This window comes from Camponotus floridanus, unplaced genomic scaffold, assembly GCF_003227725.1.
Source record: "Camponotus floridanus strain SB8 unplaced genomic scaffold, Cflo_v7.5 scaffold19, whole genome shotgun sequence".
NCBI classification, from domain to species: Eukaryota; Metazoa; Arthropoda; class Insecta; order Hymenoptera; family Formicidae; genus Camponotus; species Camponotus floridanus.
In genome coordinates, this window is record NW_020229314.1 from 2,229,535 (window position 1) to 2,248,549 (window position 19,015).

Sequence of the window (19,015 nt, forward strand, 5' to 3'; positions counted from 1 at the left end):
ATATCGTGTAAGATAAAATACATTGCATTATTTAGTTCGTACGGATATAAAATCAGTGCGCATGCAATCGCTGCACGCGATTATCGTATTAGCGAAAATCACCGTAGTACGACAAATTGTCTGAAACGTTCGCGCATAAACAAAATCTGCGATCTCAGAGAAGAATATTGCAGTACAGCCAAGTCATTGATGATCCGCTTTGATCGGAATTAGAATCCGACGAGAAGATCGGAATGCTTAGAAACGGGATCGCGCATCCTCGCGTGATCAAATCGCTCGTAAACCACTTTTAGAAAAATCACACGGCTCGTATGTATTCTTGCATTAAAACTGCATAAAATCCGCGACCATTAATCGCGATGGTTTATTGTGCTTGGCCAGCGAATCGAGAGCTGTCGATGAAAAATCAATAGCTACCGAGAATCGGAGAAAAAATGTTGGCGTAAAAGGAAGCCCCATTTTTCCCAGAAAAATTTCATTTCAAAATAAAAATGTATTTTCCTTTCAAAGAAATGCACGAATGTTTTTCCTTGCAAAATAGAAGAAAGAAGAGAGAGAAGTATGTATATATTTATCTCGCTCGCGCGCTCTCTGGACAATTTCTTTTATAAGCGAGACGATATAAACACAAAATAATACTGCGATAATATAAACTTGATGGTACAAAAATAGTATCACACACGGAATAATCGGAAAAAGATTCTCCCTCTCTCTCTCTTTCTCTTTCTCGGGAAATAATGCTGAAACAATTCGCGGATTGCGCAGAAGAAAAATAACATAGCAGTAATAAGTAGAAATAGATAGGCAAAGTATGTACATGTGTGAAAAGGAGAAAATATTTTTTGTGTTGTATAATAAAAAAAGTTTAAACGAGAAGAGAGAGAGAGAGAGACAGGGAAGACGCGTAAAAAAAGGGAAACCGGAGGCACGGAATACGAAGTATTATACGTCGGACCGGTTGAATCGCTCAAGAACAACCGCATTCCAGAGGATTTCCACAAGACTGTTGGCTCATGCAGCATCCCCTTTGGTGCATCCTGTTTGCAAGATCGCGGGCAACCGCGAGCGAACCTCTCCCGAACTCGTTCCGAAATAACGAGGACTCTCCTCCGGAAAACTATTTTCGGCGAGCCCAGTAACGGAGCGCTTTTACGACGAGAAATTGGAGCACGTCATGTTTCAAGGATACGTCCTGCACGTTCAATAGAAGCGAGATCGAACGTCGTAACACGTCGTCCGCGTGCAGCTGCGTTATTGTTAGGTGCCTGCATTATGACAGGCGGCGTTCTTATTCGCCGACGTTGATCTCTATATTTGACATTCCGCGTGAATGAAGGAAATGAGATTGTGTGTCGGTACAACGTGATCGAATTAATTCCATTGATTGACGTCGTTTACATCTTTCGCGCGTCAACCGTTCCCCCTTCCTCCCCTCCTGCTGCCTTCTCTCGCGCTTAGACAGAAAATTTCGAAATCAAATATCCGATCCGCGAATTGAATCGAGAAGATCGGAATCGCGACGCTCCTCGCTTCGCGATTTCGCGAAGACGGATCTTTCGGGCAGACAAATCGACAATTGTGACTCTGCGGACGGGATACGATATTAGAACGCGATGTAGGCGATGAATTTTAATTTTTGCCCGCACGTTAAATATTCACCGGCCTTTCGGCGGAGAAGGGCCGCACCGCGATGCGGTTTTCGCTTATATTTTATTTATACCGCGATTTGGCCCGCGCTTCCCCGTTTCGCCTTCGTATTTTTCGAATAAATAAAACAACCATCCTTCACCTCGTTGCTAGCGCAAGGTAAATCATAGATACATCATAAATCATAGTTACAAAACGCGTAGCCTCGTACGCGTAATTTCGTAAAAAGGTGGCCTATTTAGATAAGAGTTACATTTTTTTTAAATCGTGATGCATCGCGAGATTAATATTTTCGTATATTTAAAGAAAGATATTTTTAGACCGTAGTTTTTTGTCAATGCTGCTTCTAAAAGAGACAAAAGATTTAAACGCGCATTTAAACCTCGTAACAATTGCACACGTTACACATATAATTATTCTCGACAAAAAGAACTAAATAAAGTAGGAAAAATGTAAAACGCCTCACGTACACGTGCCACGTGATGTGGTTTTACAAATTGCAGCAAATTATCGAATTATTATATAACCCAATAGTCTCATCTGTTATAATACACATATATTTGCAACCATCTTTCTATGCATTGCATATATTTTCATCATCCTATCTCACAAGTTCATGGACGCGAACGGATCACGCGCGAGGGCGCGTTTAATTTGTTTACGAGCTCGCGATGCTTGCGAATTGGCGTGTTCGACAATATCAGCAAATTATGCAGCTGCATGTCCTGTATGTGTACGCGTGTGCGTGCGTATACATGTGTATTATTATATGCAACGTGCGTCGCAGCTCGCGTCGCATGCCATTTGCGCTCGTCTCGCGAACAACATGTGTGCGCCGCGTTAATTGCGTCCGATCGTTAATTCACAGAGAAAACAGATTCGAGATGGAATAAACTTGCGTCGCGAAAAAAAATTCTTTCAATTAAATTTATTTTAATCCTGCTTGTTTAGCGCGTTGAATTTTTTATCGCATCTTATCTTCATTTTTAATATTTTATACCTTTATTTTGTACATTTTTATTTTCAACATTTCATCTTTATTTTGTAATCTTCTCTTTCATTTTTTCTCAATTCTGCATAGACACGTTTTAAATAACAGTAACATCAAAAATTTATATTGATAAAATATTATTTTGTAAATAAAAAAAAGATGAAAGTTTTTTTTTTTATGAAAACGAAATAGATTGTAATCTATAAAATTATTATTCCATTAAATTAATGTAAATTAATTAAATCCCAAATGAAAAATAGGAATCTTAATGTGTAATTTAAACATGATATAATGTAAATTTTTCTATAGAGACTGCTTTTACAATCTTATTATTTTTACTAGAAATGCGTCTCAGTATTTTATGTATTTTTTTCACGTTAATAAATTCGTACCCCGAAGAGAATTCGCGCTCGCCGCTATAAAATCAATCGCATGTCACGTATGATAGCAATTCGGTCGCGTTTTAACGAGGCTAATTATCCTCGTTAAACGATTAAGCCGTCGTAAAAGAGAGCTTGCATCGTCCGACTAGTAGATAAGATCTAAACGTTTCCGTCACATCAGTGTCGGTCCTAACTCACTTATATAAGAGTTTATTGCAAATTACAAGACACGCGTCCCACTGAGTGCTGCAACTTGCCATCGCTCATCTCGATACAAGAAAGTCGCATTCTGTCAACATCGAAGACAATATTGGATCTTAACGATCGTTTATATAATTCAATAGCGCGCGATAAAAATAATTTTCGTATTGTTTATTTTGCTCTATTGCTTATAAATCTTTTTATAATGTAACTTTGATTAAATTTTAACGTCACACACATTTATAACGACAAAGAGCTAAGGGAGATAGATAGCATCGAGAAACAGCGCGTTCTCATCGTATAACGATATCGACCGCTTTTGTCTAGTTCAATGTTAGGTCGAGTACTCGACCTCAATGAGTCTCGATCGTGACTTAAATGCCTGAGGATCTCATCTCACTTCCGGCCAATCAATGATGAAATAATGTCACCGTGGAATTCATGAAGGTCTCGAAAGCAGCGTCTATGCTAAAGCGAGACAAGCGGTCGAATCGGTTCGAACGATGGCGATGGAGAGGCTCTTTCTATCCGAATACGGCCCGGTGATCGAGAAAGCCATGACAGAATCGAATTTCCCGTTGTAAATCTACATATTTATCGGACACAGTTGTATGCTGATAACAACAAATAGCGGTCTTGCCATCAAAGCCAGATAGATCGAACAAAATTCCTTCACGCGATTCAAATTATACAGAAATTCTCGTCGATTAATTTACTGTATCTGTTACACGTTTATAAAAACTGAGATTAGAAATAAAATCGTTTTATGGCGGCAATATTTATCTGTAATTTATCTGTAATAAAAATGTTTTTACGGATTTATTTAAAATAGAATATTTATATGCATCATTAGATCTTTATTTTATATTTATTGATAAATTGTAAAATACACTATTAATATTATATTTATTATTGTATATTAATGTGTTATTAAAATATAAATTTCTTTCATCTTATAAGTTCTATGGAATATATATTTTATGTTGTTAATGAAAGTTTTAATTACGGCAAATATATTCGCGCGAGAGAATACCGTTATTACATCGGCATGCAAATGATGTAGCTTTGTTAATAAGCCTACATGAACGCTTTGCCAAGAAACAATTTTATGCAAATATATATGCACGGCATAATAAGCCACTGACCCATATTTTCCCACGGTCAATTGTAAACTCTAGAGATTACGCTTCGTGGTTAGATACACGTGCGCGAATACTCTTCCAGCTTCCTCAATTTTAACGCTATTCCAATATAGAAAATTTAGAACGTAACCGAAAACAACAGAACCGTTGCAGATGACACGTGATCAGCATCCATATTCGGATTATATAAGTTTTGGATAAAATAAAATATTATATTTATATATACGTTTAGAAATATAATTCAGATTACTTTAATAAAAAGTAGGAAGAATTTTGCAGTATATATTCATTTTTTATTGGATAATTTAATGAATTGGTTAATTATACTTTTAGCTAAAAAGGAATAATGTCATTAGAGAGCTACTGAAAACAATGGTAACAATTATTTTGAGCATTATTATTATTATATCATATTGGCTTTGACTGATATTACTTCGATTTTTCCAAGGAAATCAATTAAATCTTACATTTCGTATCTTATCCTTATTTCTATTTTAATGAATTCATTAGCTTCCCGTACTCTAATTGCAAGATAGAAAAAGGAAAATGCGCAAAGTTACGGATCATATATTTGTTCACGGAATGAGGAGTGCGCATCAATGCGTCAATGGGCCGTTAAAATGGTCTCTCGTAAAAGTAGTGGAAGGGTCACATTCTCGCATGTGTCTCTTCTTTTTTACACGCTGCCATAAAACAGCCGACGACTATCCGGGATTATCCTTCGGGACACGAGCGTTTTGTCGTATTTCTGTTCAGCGCGAATGACATTTCTTTACGATCCCCAGCGAGATTCAGCAGCGTCAGTCGGAGCGCGTATTCGATTGGGGAAGAAAACTAATAGAAAGATGTCCGCTTTGATAACGTTTTGATTAGAAATTGAAATTGATATAACAAGATTTAATTTTCGATGACAAACAGAAAAAAGATTTATTACTCTACACAATTTGCGATAAATGCATTAACATAGTAAAATGATATGCTTTTCTAAAATCATCATGTCTCGATAAATCTCTGTAAAGAATAGAAATTTATAGTGTAATAATACAACATCGCAATATATTATATTGATTTATTATACGCATATATTATTATTAATATACGTATTTTTTTATATCACATTAATTATATTTTATAATAAGACAATAATTTACGACAAGCATTGTTTCCTGCATCGTTCCTTAAATTATAAATAACATTTCACGCTTTATTCGCACGCTTTTATTCACGCGAGCTCTCTTTTTCACGCAAGACAGATTCGTGTTTTTTATTCGCTCTCCTCCCTTCTCTCCCCCGAATGACTGGGCATTTGATGAAATACGAGGACATTCGGCGGACGTTGCTCTCTCAATAATCTTTTTGTGCCGAGACGACAGACGCCGTAAGAGATGAAGTATCACGACGAACGTCTCTCTCGTGTGACAAGAGGAAGGCCGACACCGCGTGGAAGGCCGAGATGTTTCGAAAGTTAATAATAACAAAGCACAGATCCAAGAGCAGAGCAAGTACGTCCACTCTTTGAATCCTTGAATCTTCCATTGACCGACCAAATTGACCTTCCTCTGGATCCCTAAGGACCGGTTTCCTGCTATTGCGAAATTTTTGATCCTCACAAATAACAATTATTTACGTATAATTGCTTATGTATAATTAAATAATGAGTAAATGTTGCTCTCTCTCTTGATTATAAACAGTTTGATAAATAAATAATTTAACTTTTTTTTATCTGTAATATTTCTTTCTGTAGAAGTAAAATAAACCTCTTAAAATTACAGATAATTATCCAAAGAGCATGTAATGATATGTATAAGTATGAGCTGTAGCACTTTATGATGTTCTTTACAATTAATTAGCCATATTATATTAATAATTAAGATGTGTTAAAAATTCTAGAGAAATTCTCCTGAACTAAATTTCCTTTTGATTGATGTAATGATTCGAGAAAATTTTATAATACTGAAATATTAATTAATTATATATTAAATAATAATTATGTATTAATCGTTATTAACTTGTGAAATATTAATTACTTTTAATCCATTATAAATAAATTATAACTATTAATAATTAATTATCAAAATATGATAAATATTTTTAACAATATATCGATTGATATATTTTACAATAGATGATGACATTAATATGTCAGTAGACATGATATTAAAAAAATAATTGCTCGAGTCACGACATTAAGCAATATGAGATTTCACTCCGGGAAGTTTCTACTCCAAAATGATTTCGGAATAGCTCTCACTTCATCTTATTTCTTGCGGTTTTCGTCGCGCGATCCAAGGGAGTTCACGCAATGTTAGAATCGTTTCACGAGTCAGCGCAACATGAAGCTACGCAACGCGGAATGGAATGCAATACGCTCACGTACGTGCGTGACTTTTGCGATTGTAAACTATGCGAGAATAACCGCGTATGCTCTTCGCGAGAGCATATCTAAACTAGTTTAATACGTCCAATTAATCTAATCGTGCCCGATCATTATTTATCCCATGCGCCACTTTACGTAATACGGAGCAGAATCACCAATAATGCTTCCCGTTGCTTGTAAAAAGATTAAATTGATTATCAAAACCATAGTCTAAGAAGAAATCTCGATAATTTGACGATTACGTGTATAATAATCATGTCTTAATTTCTTCAACTTTCCACTCTCAATAATCTTATATGTTATCATCGCTTTCAGAAATGACATATTTTGTTCTCGAAGGGATATTTGAATTTTATAAATCATCAAAATACAATCTTTCTCGGGATAAAGATATAGATTATTTAATCTTGAGTAATTTAGCAAGAGTGAAAAGCTCGAAAAATAATATGCAGAACAAATATGAAGAGACAATTAATAAATAATTCGCGTATTTTTTACGCGATTTCTACCTCTGTAGATCTCGACATTCTCGATTCACTTTCATCTCTCTCCTGATTTACGTTGAATTACGATATATATGCTCTTTGAGTCTGTATATATCGGTCGCGATAACATAGGTCACCATTGGAATTAAGGGGACTTGAGCAAAGCCAGGCGTAAATTCGTAAATGGACGTAAATACAACCGCGTGCACAGTGATGCTTCACAAACGCGATTGCCTCGTGCAATCTGCATACCTAAGTACACGCGGCGAGTGCTTGTAAACCTACTTGACCCATTTACCCGATGACCTCGTCGCAGACGAGGAGATCCCTGAAGAGAGTATCTACCTAATGGTGCAGGCGAACTTGTTCCTCTTCGATTCAAGAACTTCAGCCGATTATCCCGCCTTTTTCTCTCGTATTTTGAGAAACAATGCTACAACAGATTCATGGCGAGCGAGAGTGCACTTCAGAATTATGTATTATACGTACTACGCTTCGCGAGCGACATTACTTGGACTGTCGAAAAAAAACAAAGCAAGAGTTTACAGGTATTATTTTACGACGATAATAATGAAAGTTTGCCTCAATAGATCTAAGAAAATAATTGTTTAAAAACAAAAATTTAAAATAAAATATAATAAAAGAAAATATATAACAGAAAAGTTTTAAATAAAATATAATAAGGAAGTTAGAGGATTTAATAAAATGTAAAAATCGAATTTAATAAAGCACATTTTTTTTCAAATTAAAATATGATATCAGAAATTATATCGTATACCGTACAAATGTACGCACATAAGTTTCGACATAAAGTCGACCTAAAAGTTTGTCTGCGCTGGAACTTATAAAATTAAGTGCAAGTTCGCAGACTTTAAAGCCACTTGCGAGACATTTCTTACGTTCGACACTCTTAATATTGTTGAGGACAGGTAGATTTCCGGCGAATCTGTTAGAAATAGGTAAGTAGGGTATGACGACGTCATATCCTTCTCACTGTTTCTCAATAAATCGGTCAGCCAAATCGATTCCACGTGCCAGAGAAACGTTCCATAGCTTAAGAACACGTACAGGAAGTATGAAACGAACGCCCGATAATTTAATCAAGAAAGTTCCGCCAATAGCAGTCTATGCATTTCTTGCAGAAGCATCATGTGCGGGAGGAGTGTGGGAGATAATTTCATGGAGATCTTAAATACATATCTGTAATGTAATTCCCAGGACGTTCCCAGAAGCGAATCTCTTAGACTCCTGTTTGTTGATACAAACAGAATGATTATGAAGAAGACTTTTTAATCTATAATTCGAATTATATTCATGGACACTTATTTACTTTTTATCAAACAAAAATCCAGGGTGAAATATTTCTTATCAGCTAATTGAATTTTTTTTATTAAGAACAGAAATAATTGATCGTCTCAAAATTTTATAATAAGAGCACAAAATTTTATAATAAGAGCAACATAGACAAAGATCACAACGCATTATAACATTAATCGCTTCTAAATATTAATGATATGATAAATAATGCTAATAAACTGCGAAATATGCAATCTATCACTATGTCACTGTTAAAATTAACATATCGAATAATAATAACTTTAATATTCGACTTTTACTGAAAGGAGAAAAATAATGAAGCGCTTAAAATAAAAAAAAAAAAAAGAAAAAGGAGAAAAATGAATATCACGATGATATCTGTTTCATCTCATTCGTTTTTTAATCATCATTTCGTAGAGACAATTTTGCAATACCACAAGAGGCGGTAGCGATATTATTTCCAAACAGGATTCGGTCGGCCGAATGTTTTCGCGAAGGTGAGGATCTCGGGAATGTGATCTAAATTTGCGGTCATCTTGTATGCATCATCGTGTATATTGTGGAGAATATGTGCGTCGATATGTATCCACGGTATGTAACATACGTACATATGTACACATACGTATCCGATAGCAGACGGCAACTACTCGATAGCATAGATGCACATCCCGATCGTCGTTGCTATGCATACATGCGAGTGCATAAAGGGCGGCTGCTCCTTTGTTTTCCCTCGATATAAGAGAGGCCTACCGGAACAATCGATATGTCCGTTATAGACTCAAACTCGAGATTTTGTTCGTAACCTTGATCGCCATCGCGATAAACTTCTTCTTGCGAGGCGAAAGAGGGCAAAAACTCATTTTTCTCAATTTCAATTCTTTTATATAATTAGACGATTGTGACAAGTCAATCTTTTTTTTTAAATAATAAAAAAATAAAAACAATCTTTTCTGTCAAATCTTTAAATCCTCAGTCTTCGACATGTCCTACGAGACAATCCTGCAAAGTAGTCGATGTCTATAGTAGAAGTCTATTGCGCGCATTAGTCAAAATAAATAGAATCGCAACTTTATTAAAAGCAGAGAAACTTTTTCGCATGATTTAATATTTGATACGCTCACAAACGGTTTATATATGAGACATATATTCGTTCGAAATAAAAATAATGCGAGTCCATATAACTTGTCCGGCTTTGAATATAAAGTTATGTATAAAGTGAAGTTTTTGCAAAAATTATGAGCAATTTTTCTTCCGAGTAGCTTATTCGACGAGATACACGTTGTCAGTAGCGAAATAAGATACTTAAGTATATCGAGAGCAAACTTAGAGAGTCGTGAAATTTTAAATGCACTCTCAAAAGGTAGCTTTAACGAATAGTTATTTTTCTCTAGATTATGAAGAAAAAACAATTCTTAAAATTATCAAGGAATATTTACTAAAATAAAATAGAAGCAAAAAATTTAGAGACTCCGAGCGTGCGATAATTCGCTTCTGGCACATGTGTATACGTCAAAAAGTGAAATTGGGTCATCGAATAATTATTCCGTGCTAAGAGACGCATCGAATTATTTCATCCGTATGTTTATCGAGCGTTTCAATTCATACGGACGATAAGTGCGCTACATCCACATCAATCGCAACGTCTATTCAAAGTGACTATTTTGTTGACCGAAATTAGGATACGAATATGACGCCTCGGTCGTCTATTCTCTCTGTCGTATCCATGACACGATTCGGAAGTCCATAATGTATAGTGTATAAGAATATAAACGACTATGTCGTGGTTTGTTACACATTGAAATCGGTCACGATAGTATAATTGATAAGATAATAAAATACGCTGACATTTGACTCTTTCAATAAGTCTAATGCATTTGAGTGCGAAAGAAAAGATCACCCGATATTTTTAAATAGACGGCAGAGATTCTTTTGATCAATGACAAATATAATATTAGAAAATAAAACGAATGACGCACGTAGAAGATAAATTTATCGATATTTATAATTATTATCAGAATTAATGTTTATAATTATGCAACGCTTGAAAGAGAAAAAAAAAAGTCGATATCGTCACTCGAAGATGAGATTACGCGCATAATATTAGACAATAACAATGAAAATGAAGAAAAACATTGCGGATCGAGACATGGGGACTTTTCAAGTCTCAGCAAGCTAATTAATTCTTATAATCAACGTCCAAGGGCGACAAAGCGAATAATATGAAAGCGAACTACTCAGTTTATCCGCGCAGAATTTTCAAGTGGAAAAATAAATCCAACGCTCGGTAAAGGGGAAGTGCGCTGTCGGAGACAGCGAAAATAAAAAAAAATAAAATAAAATAAAATAAAGCGTACGGATCCCCTGACGATAAAGCAAATAAATGCGAGTCTGGAACTCGAGCACCGGATAATTTATGGTATCGGACGCGAAACTGGCCCAAATCCGACCAGCGGCGATTTATGGCGAGGGGTCAGGGTCGTCAGGGGGCGGAGGAACGGGTTCGCCGGCCGCTATATGGGTGATGGCTATTTAATAACTTTCCCTCTCATTTTGCATGGTGAAAAAAAGAAACTCGATCGCGAAAGATTGAACAACGAGTCGCGCGCACGCGCGCGTCGAATATAATTATATAGGCCTGGAGGGAAATAAATCATTAATTCCACAGATTGCTGCGATACTTTTGATGACAGATTGCACGACAAAAGTGAGACTCGAAAAATCCCCATGACAGCGCTTAACGAATCCAAGATGAATGATTTGAGCCTATGTAATAAAATTAATACGAAAAGATTCATTTTTACCCTTGCGTCACTCTTGTATTTTGTCGAAAAACAATATTTTCAACTTTTAAGCCGCTTAACGCGAAATATCCCGATTCGTTAGATATCGTCGGCTCTTTTGCAAGTGTGCCGATATAATAAAAGTGAATGATAATCAGAGTATCTACGATCGCCATCTGCTGGGCACGCTTTATACTATGCAGACTGCGGTTTATCCTGTCTTATGATAATGGCGATTTCACGCCGCTAATTTATTAAAATGATCGATAATCCTTACTTTTTAATATAATATGCGCCATACACTAAATTGGATACGATAATCCGTCTTGAAAAATGTATCGAGGGAAATTCGCGGGTAGAAATTGTACGTCGGAAATCGAGCTTGTAAAACTTTCTATAGTATTAATTGCTTCTTTTTTCGACGCAACGTTGCGTGAATAACAGCGCGACGTTAAGCAGTTACTATTTCTGCAAACAATATGACGTTGCATATCGCGGAAATTATACATTAAATACCACATATAAAATGCTTTCGTTGAATGCGAAATATAATATATCTAAATAGAAGAAAACAAGCAAGTTTCGATTAAGCGCTGCTCTTCAAAATTACAACAAAATCGTGATCCAAACAATATCTATTAATTCTCGTCTTCATTCAAGAATAACTTCATTGCTCGTCCCCCCCTCCTCTCTCTCTCTTTCTGCCAATTTGGCAAAATGTATAAAGCTTGTAATATTAGATGATAAATAGAAATTAAATGTTTTACAAGTTGATTTTTATGCATACGTAAATTTACACTTTTATTAAAATAATCGATTATTTTTAATATTATTTATAAAAATAGAAATAAATAATAAAAAAGAATTAGAGAATAAATTAAATAAAATTAAAGAATTAAAAAAAATACGATACTTCTCATCTATCGTTTAGCATTACAATTCTTGCACAGAAAAACAGTAAGTGTCAAATCAAAACTTATATATTTTTAAACTAACGCGTTCATTGTTTCATATATACGCAACAATTCATAATCTTCTTAGAAGAATTTAATAATTTTAAATTTCAACAATATTATAGTCTTATTTTAATATTATAATTGTCATCTCAAGAATATATAATTATTTAATTCTACTTTAAGAAAATTACAATCTTTGATTTAAAAACATTATTTTCTATCTAGCATTGTTTCTTTTCTATTGAAGAAAATTAAATCTTAAATCATAAGAATATATTTTTCTCGATTGAACTATAAAATGGTATCATTCAAGTAAACAATTATTCAAGCAATTATATTTTACTTTAATTAACACAATGTAATCTCATCTCAAGATTTCCATGTTAAAACTAAATATATCTCAAAACAAGAATGTCCTTTTTTTCTGTGTGTACTATGTAATTGTGCCCGTTTAATCAGTAGCGTTTAATAACAATCCAAGCCTAATCGTAAGCAAAATGACATGCCAAATGTAATCTGAGAGAGAAAAGATAAATCTAAATTTCCGGCCGTCCTGAAAAATTCCGCCGAAATACTCACTGCCAAGCGAATCCGCCGGCGATGCCTTCTCGCAACCGATCCTTGAGACTCCGTTGTCTGGAAGGGACGGGCGGCTCTTCCGGTTTGATGGGTGGCGCGCCGCCACCGCTTCCACCACCGGAGAATAACGCCATTCGATCCCGATAACGTTGATCCTCAAATCTGAATGACACCCGCGACACTCGCGATCCTTTTGATCCCCCTACGTCGACAGTCTCATATCGCGCATCGAGGGATCATGATTGAAGACACTGATCTCGAACCGCCTCGATCGAATTTCAAATTTATTTCAAACCCGTATCCTTCCTCTCTACTTGGAGATTCGAGTATTTGATATTTCGATTCGATCCGGGGAAACCGACTCCCGGTTTCCGATCGATTCGCGGCTATCGAAAGTTCCTCTCGAGGATGTCGCGAAAGCGCGAAGCGTCGATGATGATTACGCTTTCGCAATTCGGAGTCATACGCAAGCGTCAATCGATCCGCGACGATCAACCGATCGATCGGATCTCACTGACATAACTCGCCGACGACGATGACAAGTGTATCGGCGGCACAGACAGGCACGGGCGAGCGCGAACTAATCGTGGCCGAGACGACATCTGATGATGACCGTTGGCAAACGACGTCACTCACCTCTCTCACGTTTCCCTCCGCGTCGCCGGTGCCTCTGACATCGCGCCAATTGCTGCGAACCCCACGGCACACCACGAGTCTACAGGAGCGACCAAATTCGGTTAACTCCTTAATCAGAGTGAGGCGAGATAGCGGATTCGCTTCGTGTCATCTGTCTCTCAGGACGCGCGAGTCTCGTTTTAATTATTTGTAAAATTGTTAAAGTAAACGAATCCGTTATTATTCGCCTGACATAGGCGAATAATAAATATTTAGACGATTCGCGAGGCTCTGAAGCATTTAAAAGCATATTTAAGTAGAGGAAATAATTTATGAACAATAGTGATAAATTATTTCAAATGAGTATGTATCAGAAAAATTTTTAGATATTAATTATATTAAAACTATCTCTTTCAGTATTACTATAATATTCATGTTTTAGTTTTTTTCTGATATATTCCTTCGTAGATCTAAATATCTTGATTTATTATTCATGATAATTTTGAAGCATTATTTCTTTAATTAAATATCCCATATTTCTTTAATTAAATATATCTTACTTAATAAATTATAAAGTAATTAGAAAATGAGGAATTTGCCGATGCATATTTTAAATCACGACTATTATAACTAATACTTAAAGATATTAATCATTAAAACCAATATTTAAATATTAATTATAAATATTAATTATATTATAAATATTAATTATAATAGTCGTTTAAAGGTTTTTTCCTAGTATATAGTATATATTTTATAGATCTAAATATCTTGATTTATCATTGATAATTTTGGAGCATTATTTTTTTAATTAAATATCCCATATTTTTCTCTAATTAAATATATCTTATTTAATAAATTATAAAGTAATTAGAAAATGAGGAATTTGCCGATGCATATTTTAAATCAAACGATTTTCTTCCTTTTATGAAAGTTTTATAAAAAGGCTTAAGAATATCTCTCTTTCTCTCGCGCAAAATTTATTCCCTCACTCGCATAAAATACAAAACTACTTTATGTTGACAAAATATTTGCATCTCTCTCTCTCCCTCTCTCTCTCTTTCCTTCGTCCGTTTTTCGCTTGTATTTCGCGAGTATTTGAGAAGAAAATTTACTAAGCATTTTTTTTTTAACTTTATCGTGATGTGATCTCTACAACATTAATAATTGTTATAATGTTTTTAACTAAAAATTGACAGCAATCGCGAAAAGGATACGTATATACGATACACATGAATCGATCTGTATAAAAAAATAATAATGTGATATGTTACAGCGATATTAAAAATACCATCGTACAATACTCGCGTATCACCGTGTATTCTAATCTTTGCGTTATCTCACGTCGCCAACATAAAAACTGCACACTCATCAAAATATTAAACGTGTATCGAAAAATGCATTAATCATCACGGTCAGAAATCAGCAAGTATGGTTACAAAACATATTGTGTTTCGACAAACGTTATATTCTCTTGAACACTCCGACATTTTTAAGTGTCACGTCAAGCAAAAAAAAAAACACGTGCTGCTTCGTATTAGAAGTATTCTCAAATCGCTTTCAGATACGTACTTGTAAATTCCGAAAAAGCTAATCGGTTTTATAAATATGATTCACCATCTATTGTCAAAACGCATACTTCATTTTTTATCGTCGATTCTTCGAAATGTACGAGCGATCGAAAGTGGAGAGAAAGGAAACGAGGGCGAAGAAGTAATGCATAAAAGAACTGTCGGGAGACAGAGAGAGAAAGAAGAAAAAAAGCGAGAACCTGTCAGAAGAAATTGATCGCTGAAGATGGATCGAACATCCTCGTAAACGAGGCGACATCGCGAACATTCGCGATAATCAATCAACCGATCCCGTCGACGGACAGCTTTACTCGCAGGATAACATAACGATCTACAGATGTTCTTACAACTACTACGGTACGAGGCTTTTAAAGGGAGAGTGAATTGAGTTTACGATTGTCAATCGATAAACTGCGATAATAATAACCATGCGTTTTTTTTTAACATAAAATTCCCTACTTATGTAAAGTCATCTTGGATTTAAATTTTAATTAGATGTGCACTAAGACTAACTATTAATTAAACATAGACAGGTGCCATTTTTTTTTGTAAATTTAGTATTATTACCAAGAAAATTTAACAGACATTAATCATACTCATCTGGTAATTCCTGAAGGAATTCTGATTCGTCCATTTTCCAACAGACATACTGATTGAATCTACCAGATTTCTAATGAATGCAACCAGATCTTTTTCTCACTGTGACAATTATATAGATTTTTCTCTTGCCCTGAGCGTTTCATATGAGGGAGAATTTTTGATGCATCGACGTATACATGGTCATTTCAGCTCTGGCATGGTGATAAAATCGAGCGTAACGACTTCGCTTAACTTTATTACATCGAGCTGCGCACATAGTCAAGGCCGCGACGATGATAACGGTTGATCTTAATTATATGGAAATCGAGCAGAGTCTTATCGTCGTGCAACAATTCCCATTGAACCAGTCGCTGGTCCAAATACAAAAATAATGACTCGAATTCAACAATAAAATGATATTTCATTCAAATATTTAAAATGTACCTATTTTATTCAAATATTTAAAATGTACCTATCAAAATATACTAAATATTAATTTAATTTTGAAATATTAAAGCAAATGTTCATCGAAGCAATCGTGTTATCATTTCAACGGTCCAATGACTTTATTATGAGTCTATTAGTTCTGAAATGAAGAAAGAGGGAATGTAGTATAAAATAAAAAAATAATTTCTTACAGAGATACACGATACTCGTTATTAAAAATTTTGATCGCGCTTTGCGCGATTTAAGACCCTCATCTGTATTTACATATATATATATTATTATATTTTATATAACATTATATAAAAAATTTAGACGACCCAAAAGTGTGATGAAAATATCTAGCGCACCTTCGAAACGTTAATTTCCGCGTGTCACGTTTCGATTTATAAAGAAAGCTTATCAAGCATGTCCAATGAATCAGAACGAACAGTTTCGAAGTAACTATCTGCTTTCAGAATCATCGTACGTTTGTCTACCCTATCCCAGGCTACCTACGTCAGCGTTTCGAGAGCCGCTTCAATGGCCTTGTAACATATACAAAGGGCGACCTATAAAATCCGCCGATGGTTCAGGCCGACGTTACAGCGAATGCTCGTCTCTACAGGGAGTTAAATGTGGCTACGCGAATTTTCCGGCGCGGAAACTGCCGTCGTTGCCGATACCGACGACGACGACGACAAGGCTTTTGTATCTCGCTCAAGGGTGTTATTCAAGGTTAAGGTCACAATCAAGGTCGTGTCAGTAGCAGCGGTTAATCCCGGTTCTCGTTCCTCGTGGAGAACACACCGGCCTACGCCTCTCCATGTCGAAAGCCTCCCAGTATTGATCTCCCTTCGCCCACCAAACTCGACCAATCCCAGCTGGCATTGCACGGTAACCAACACGCTCCGCCACGTTTTCCGAAGAACCAACCACCGTCGGTGTCCCTACTACCTGAGCATCCGAAAAATTCCGTGATAACCGATACTAAAACCGCGATTTTCTCTCCGTGTGTATCTCCGGGCGTCGTCGACCTTCGCCAAAATCGCGTGACGATCATCGTTAAAAATACTTTCAATTTACGCTCGACACATGTACTGTTTGTGCAATTGCCTTTACTACTTTTTTATTATTATTCTTTCATTTAACTTGTAATTTGGTAATTTAATTGAATTTAAAAATTATGTGTAATAAAAAATTATTATGTGTAATGTGTTGTACAATATCATACTCTATACAATAATTAGATACGCGATATTATTTTTTATTGTTAACTGCAGGAAAGAAGATGGAAATATGCAAAACAAAAAAATTTATATAACACAAAAGAAATTTCTACTTTTTGAAAAAATGATATAAAAATATTATATACGATGATGAAAGCTTATAAAATTTGAATAAAAATAATTAAAATATATACGAAATCCGAAATATAAGTGTACAACGAATGCGGATTTAAATTCCAGCTTCTTTAATTATCTCTTAAAATCGAACCAACGTAAAGACGTTCAAATCTGCAACATCATCTCCTTTACGATTAATAGAAGGATACATAGAAGGTCTGCGTGCAAAGTTTCGTATCAGGCAAAATGCGAGGTAAAGTGTGACCTTGACGGCATCTGGAGCACCGAAAGCGGGTCATTCTCACGCACCCCCTTCAAGCTCCCAACACTTACGATTGGCCCACCAAGATGTTCTAGACATTGTGCGATTGTTTCTGGAAGTAGGCCATACTCGGTCTACTGCAATCGTAAGGACACTGCGCGTCGCAGTTTCACGTAAAGCTGTTGAACATGCTCGCCCTCTTTTACAGCAAAATTTTATTTGACCAAAATTTTGCAAGATTTATTAATCAGGTTTATACACAAATTTCTCTCGAAAAGAACGTCGATATTTTTCTTCAATAAAATTTTTTATTGATAATTTAAATTTAATTTTATTGAAAATTTAATTGCTGCTTAATTGAACATTAATTAAAAGACTTTTAGCTCAAATAGGTTTTTATGCTGATTTATGCAGACATAATGATGTGACAAGCAAAAGATTAGCTGTAGTTTTTGATTTTTGATTTTTCTATCAATTATTAATTGCTCCGAATTTGATGCGAAACGTTAATTTCCGCGACTCGCGTACAAAAGAAACGAAGGATTGGATTTACGTTTATAATTTGTAATTTCAGATTTATCAACTGAATTGTAATCTCCCTCCATCTCTTGCTAATCATAATTATTAATTAACATACAATAGAAACATTTATCTCGCACAATGTCCACAGATCGTTATGTTGCACAGATCGTGTGTTATTAATAATGCTATCGAAATATAATGGACAGAGCTGTATAAATCAAAATTTAGATTGTAACAAAAACTTGCTCAGTTTGCTGATAATACTAAAACAACAGTCTTTTTATAAATTAAAACATGACCAGTTAAAACATTTTCGCGTAATATCTATTATAAATAATATTTAAATAAACATTTTTCTGTATAAATGTATATCGTATACAAAAAAAAGAGAATCAAAATGTACCATAACTATATCATAAATTTGATAAATGTGAATACACATACTAAACTCTCTGTACACCATAAAAAAAACCACTATAGTTCCATTTCAATCGTATAACTATGTATATAACTCACACAATTTAAAAGGATAAATGGAAATATCATACAATATGCATGTTGCGTTATATTAAAATACGTATTGCATATTGAAAACTTTACAAATGCGTGCGTATGTATGAAGTTGTAAACTTCTGCTACTGACAATAAAAAAGCGATATCTACCCTTCATTCCATTAAACAACATTTTTATTGTTAACTTTTTTGTTGTCGCGACTTTATATGATTTTATTTAATTTTCTCTCTGTTTTAAAATCGCATCTATTCTATTGTATACGGCACACCAAATCGCAATAGAATTGAGACTTTGTTATGACAGTACAGATAAGAACTTTCCTTAG

General features: G+C 35.0%; 1 protein-coding gene across 3 annotated transcripts in view; it reads right to left on the reverse strand.

The window, feature by feature from the left end:
* Positions 1–19,015, reverse strand: part of LOC105248174 (TLD domain-containing protein 2) — a 124,019-nt gene that overhangs the window by 83,794 nt on the left and 21,210 nt on the right. The window contains exon 1 of one of the 3 annotated variants that reach the window (XM_020026439.2): positions 12,859–13,440. The exons of the other annotated variants lie outside the window; for them this stretch is intronic. Within the exon in view, the coding sequence (XP_019881998.1) occupies positions 12,859–12,992 (134 nt within the window). The 5' untranslated portion in view covers positions 12,993–13,440. Of the gene's footprint in view, positions 1–12,858; positions 13,441–19,015 lie in introns of those variants that run through there. 3 annotated transcript variants of the gene reach the window in all.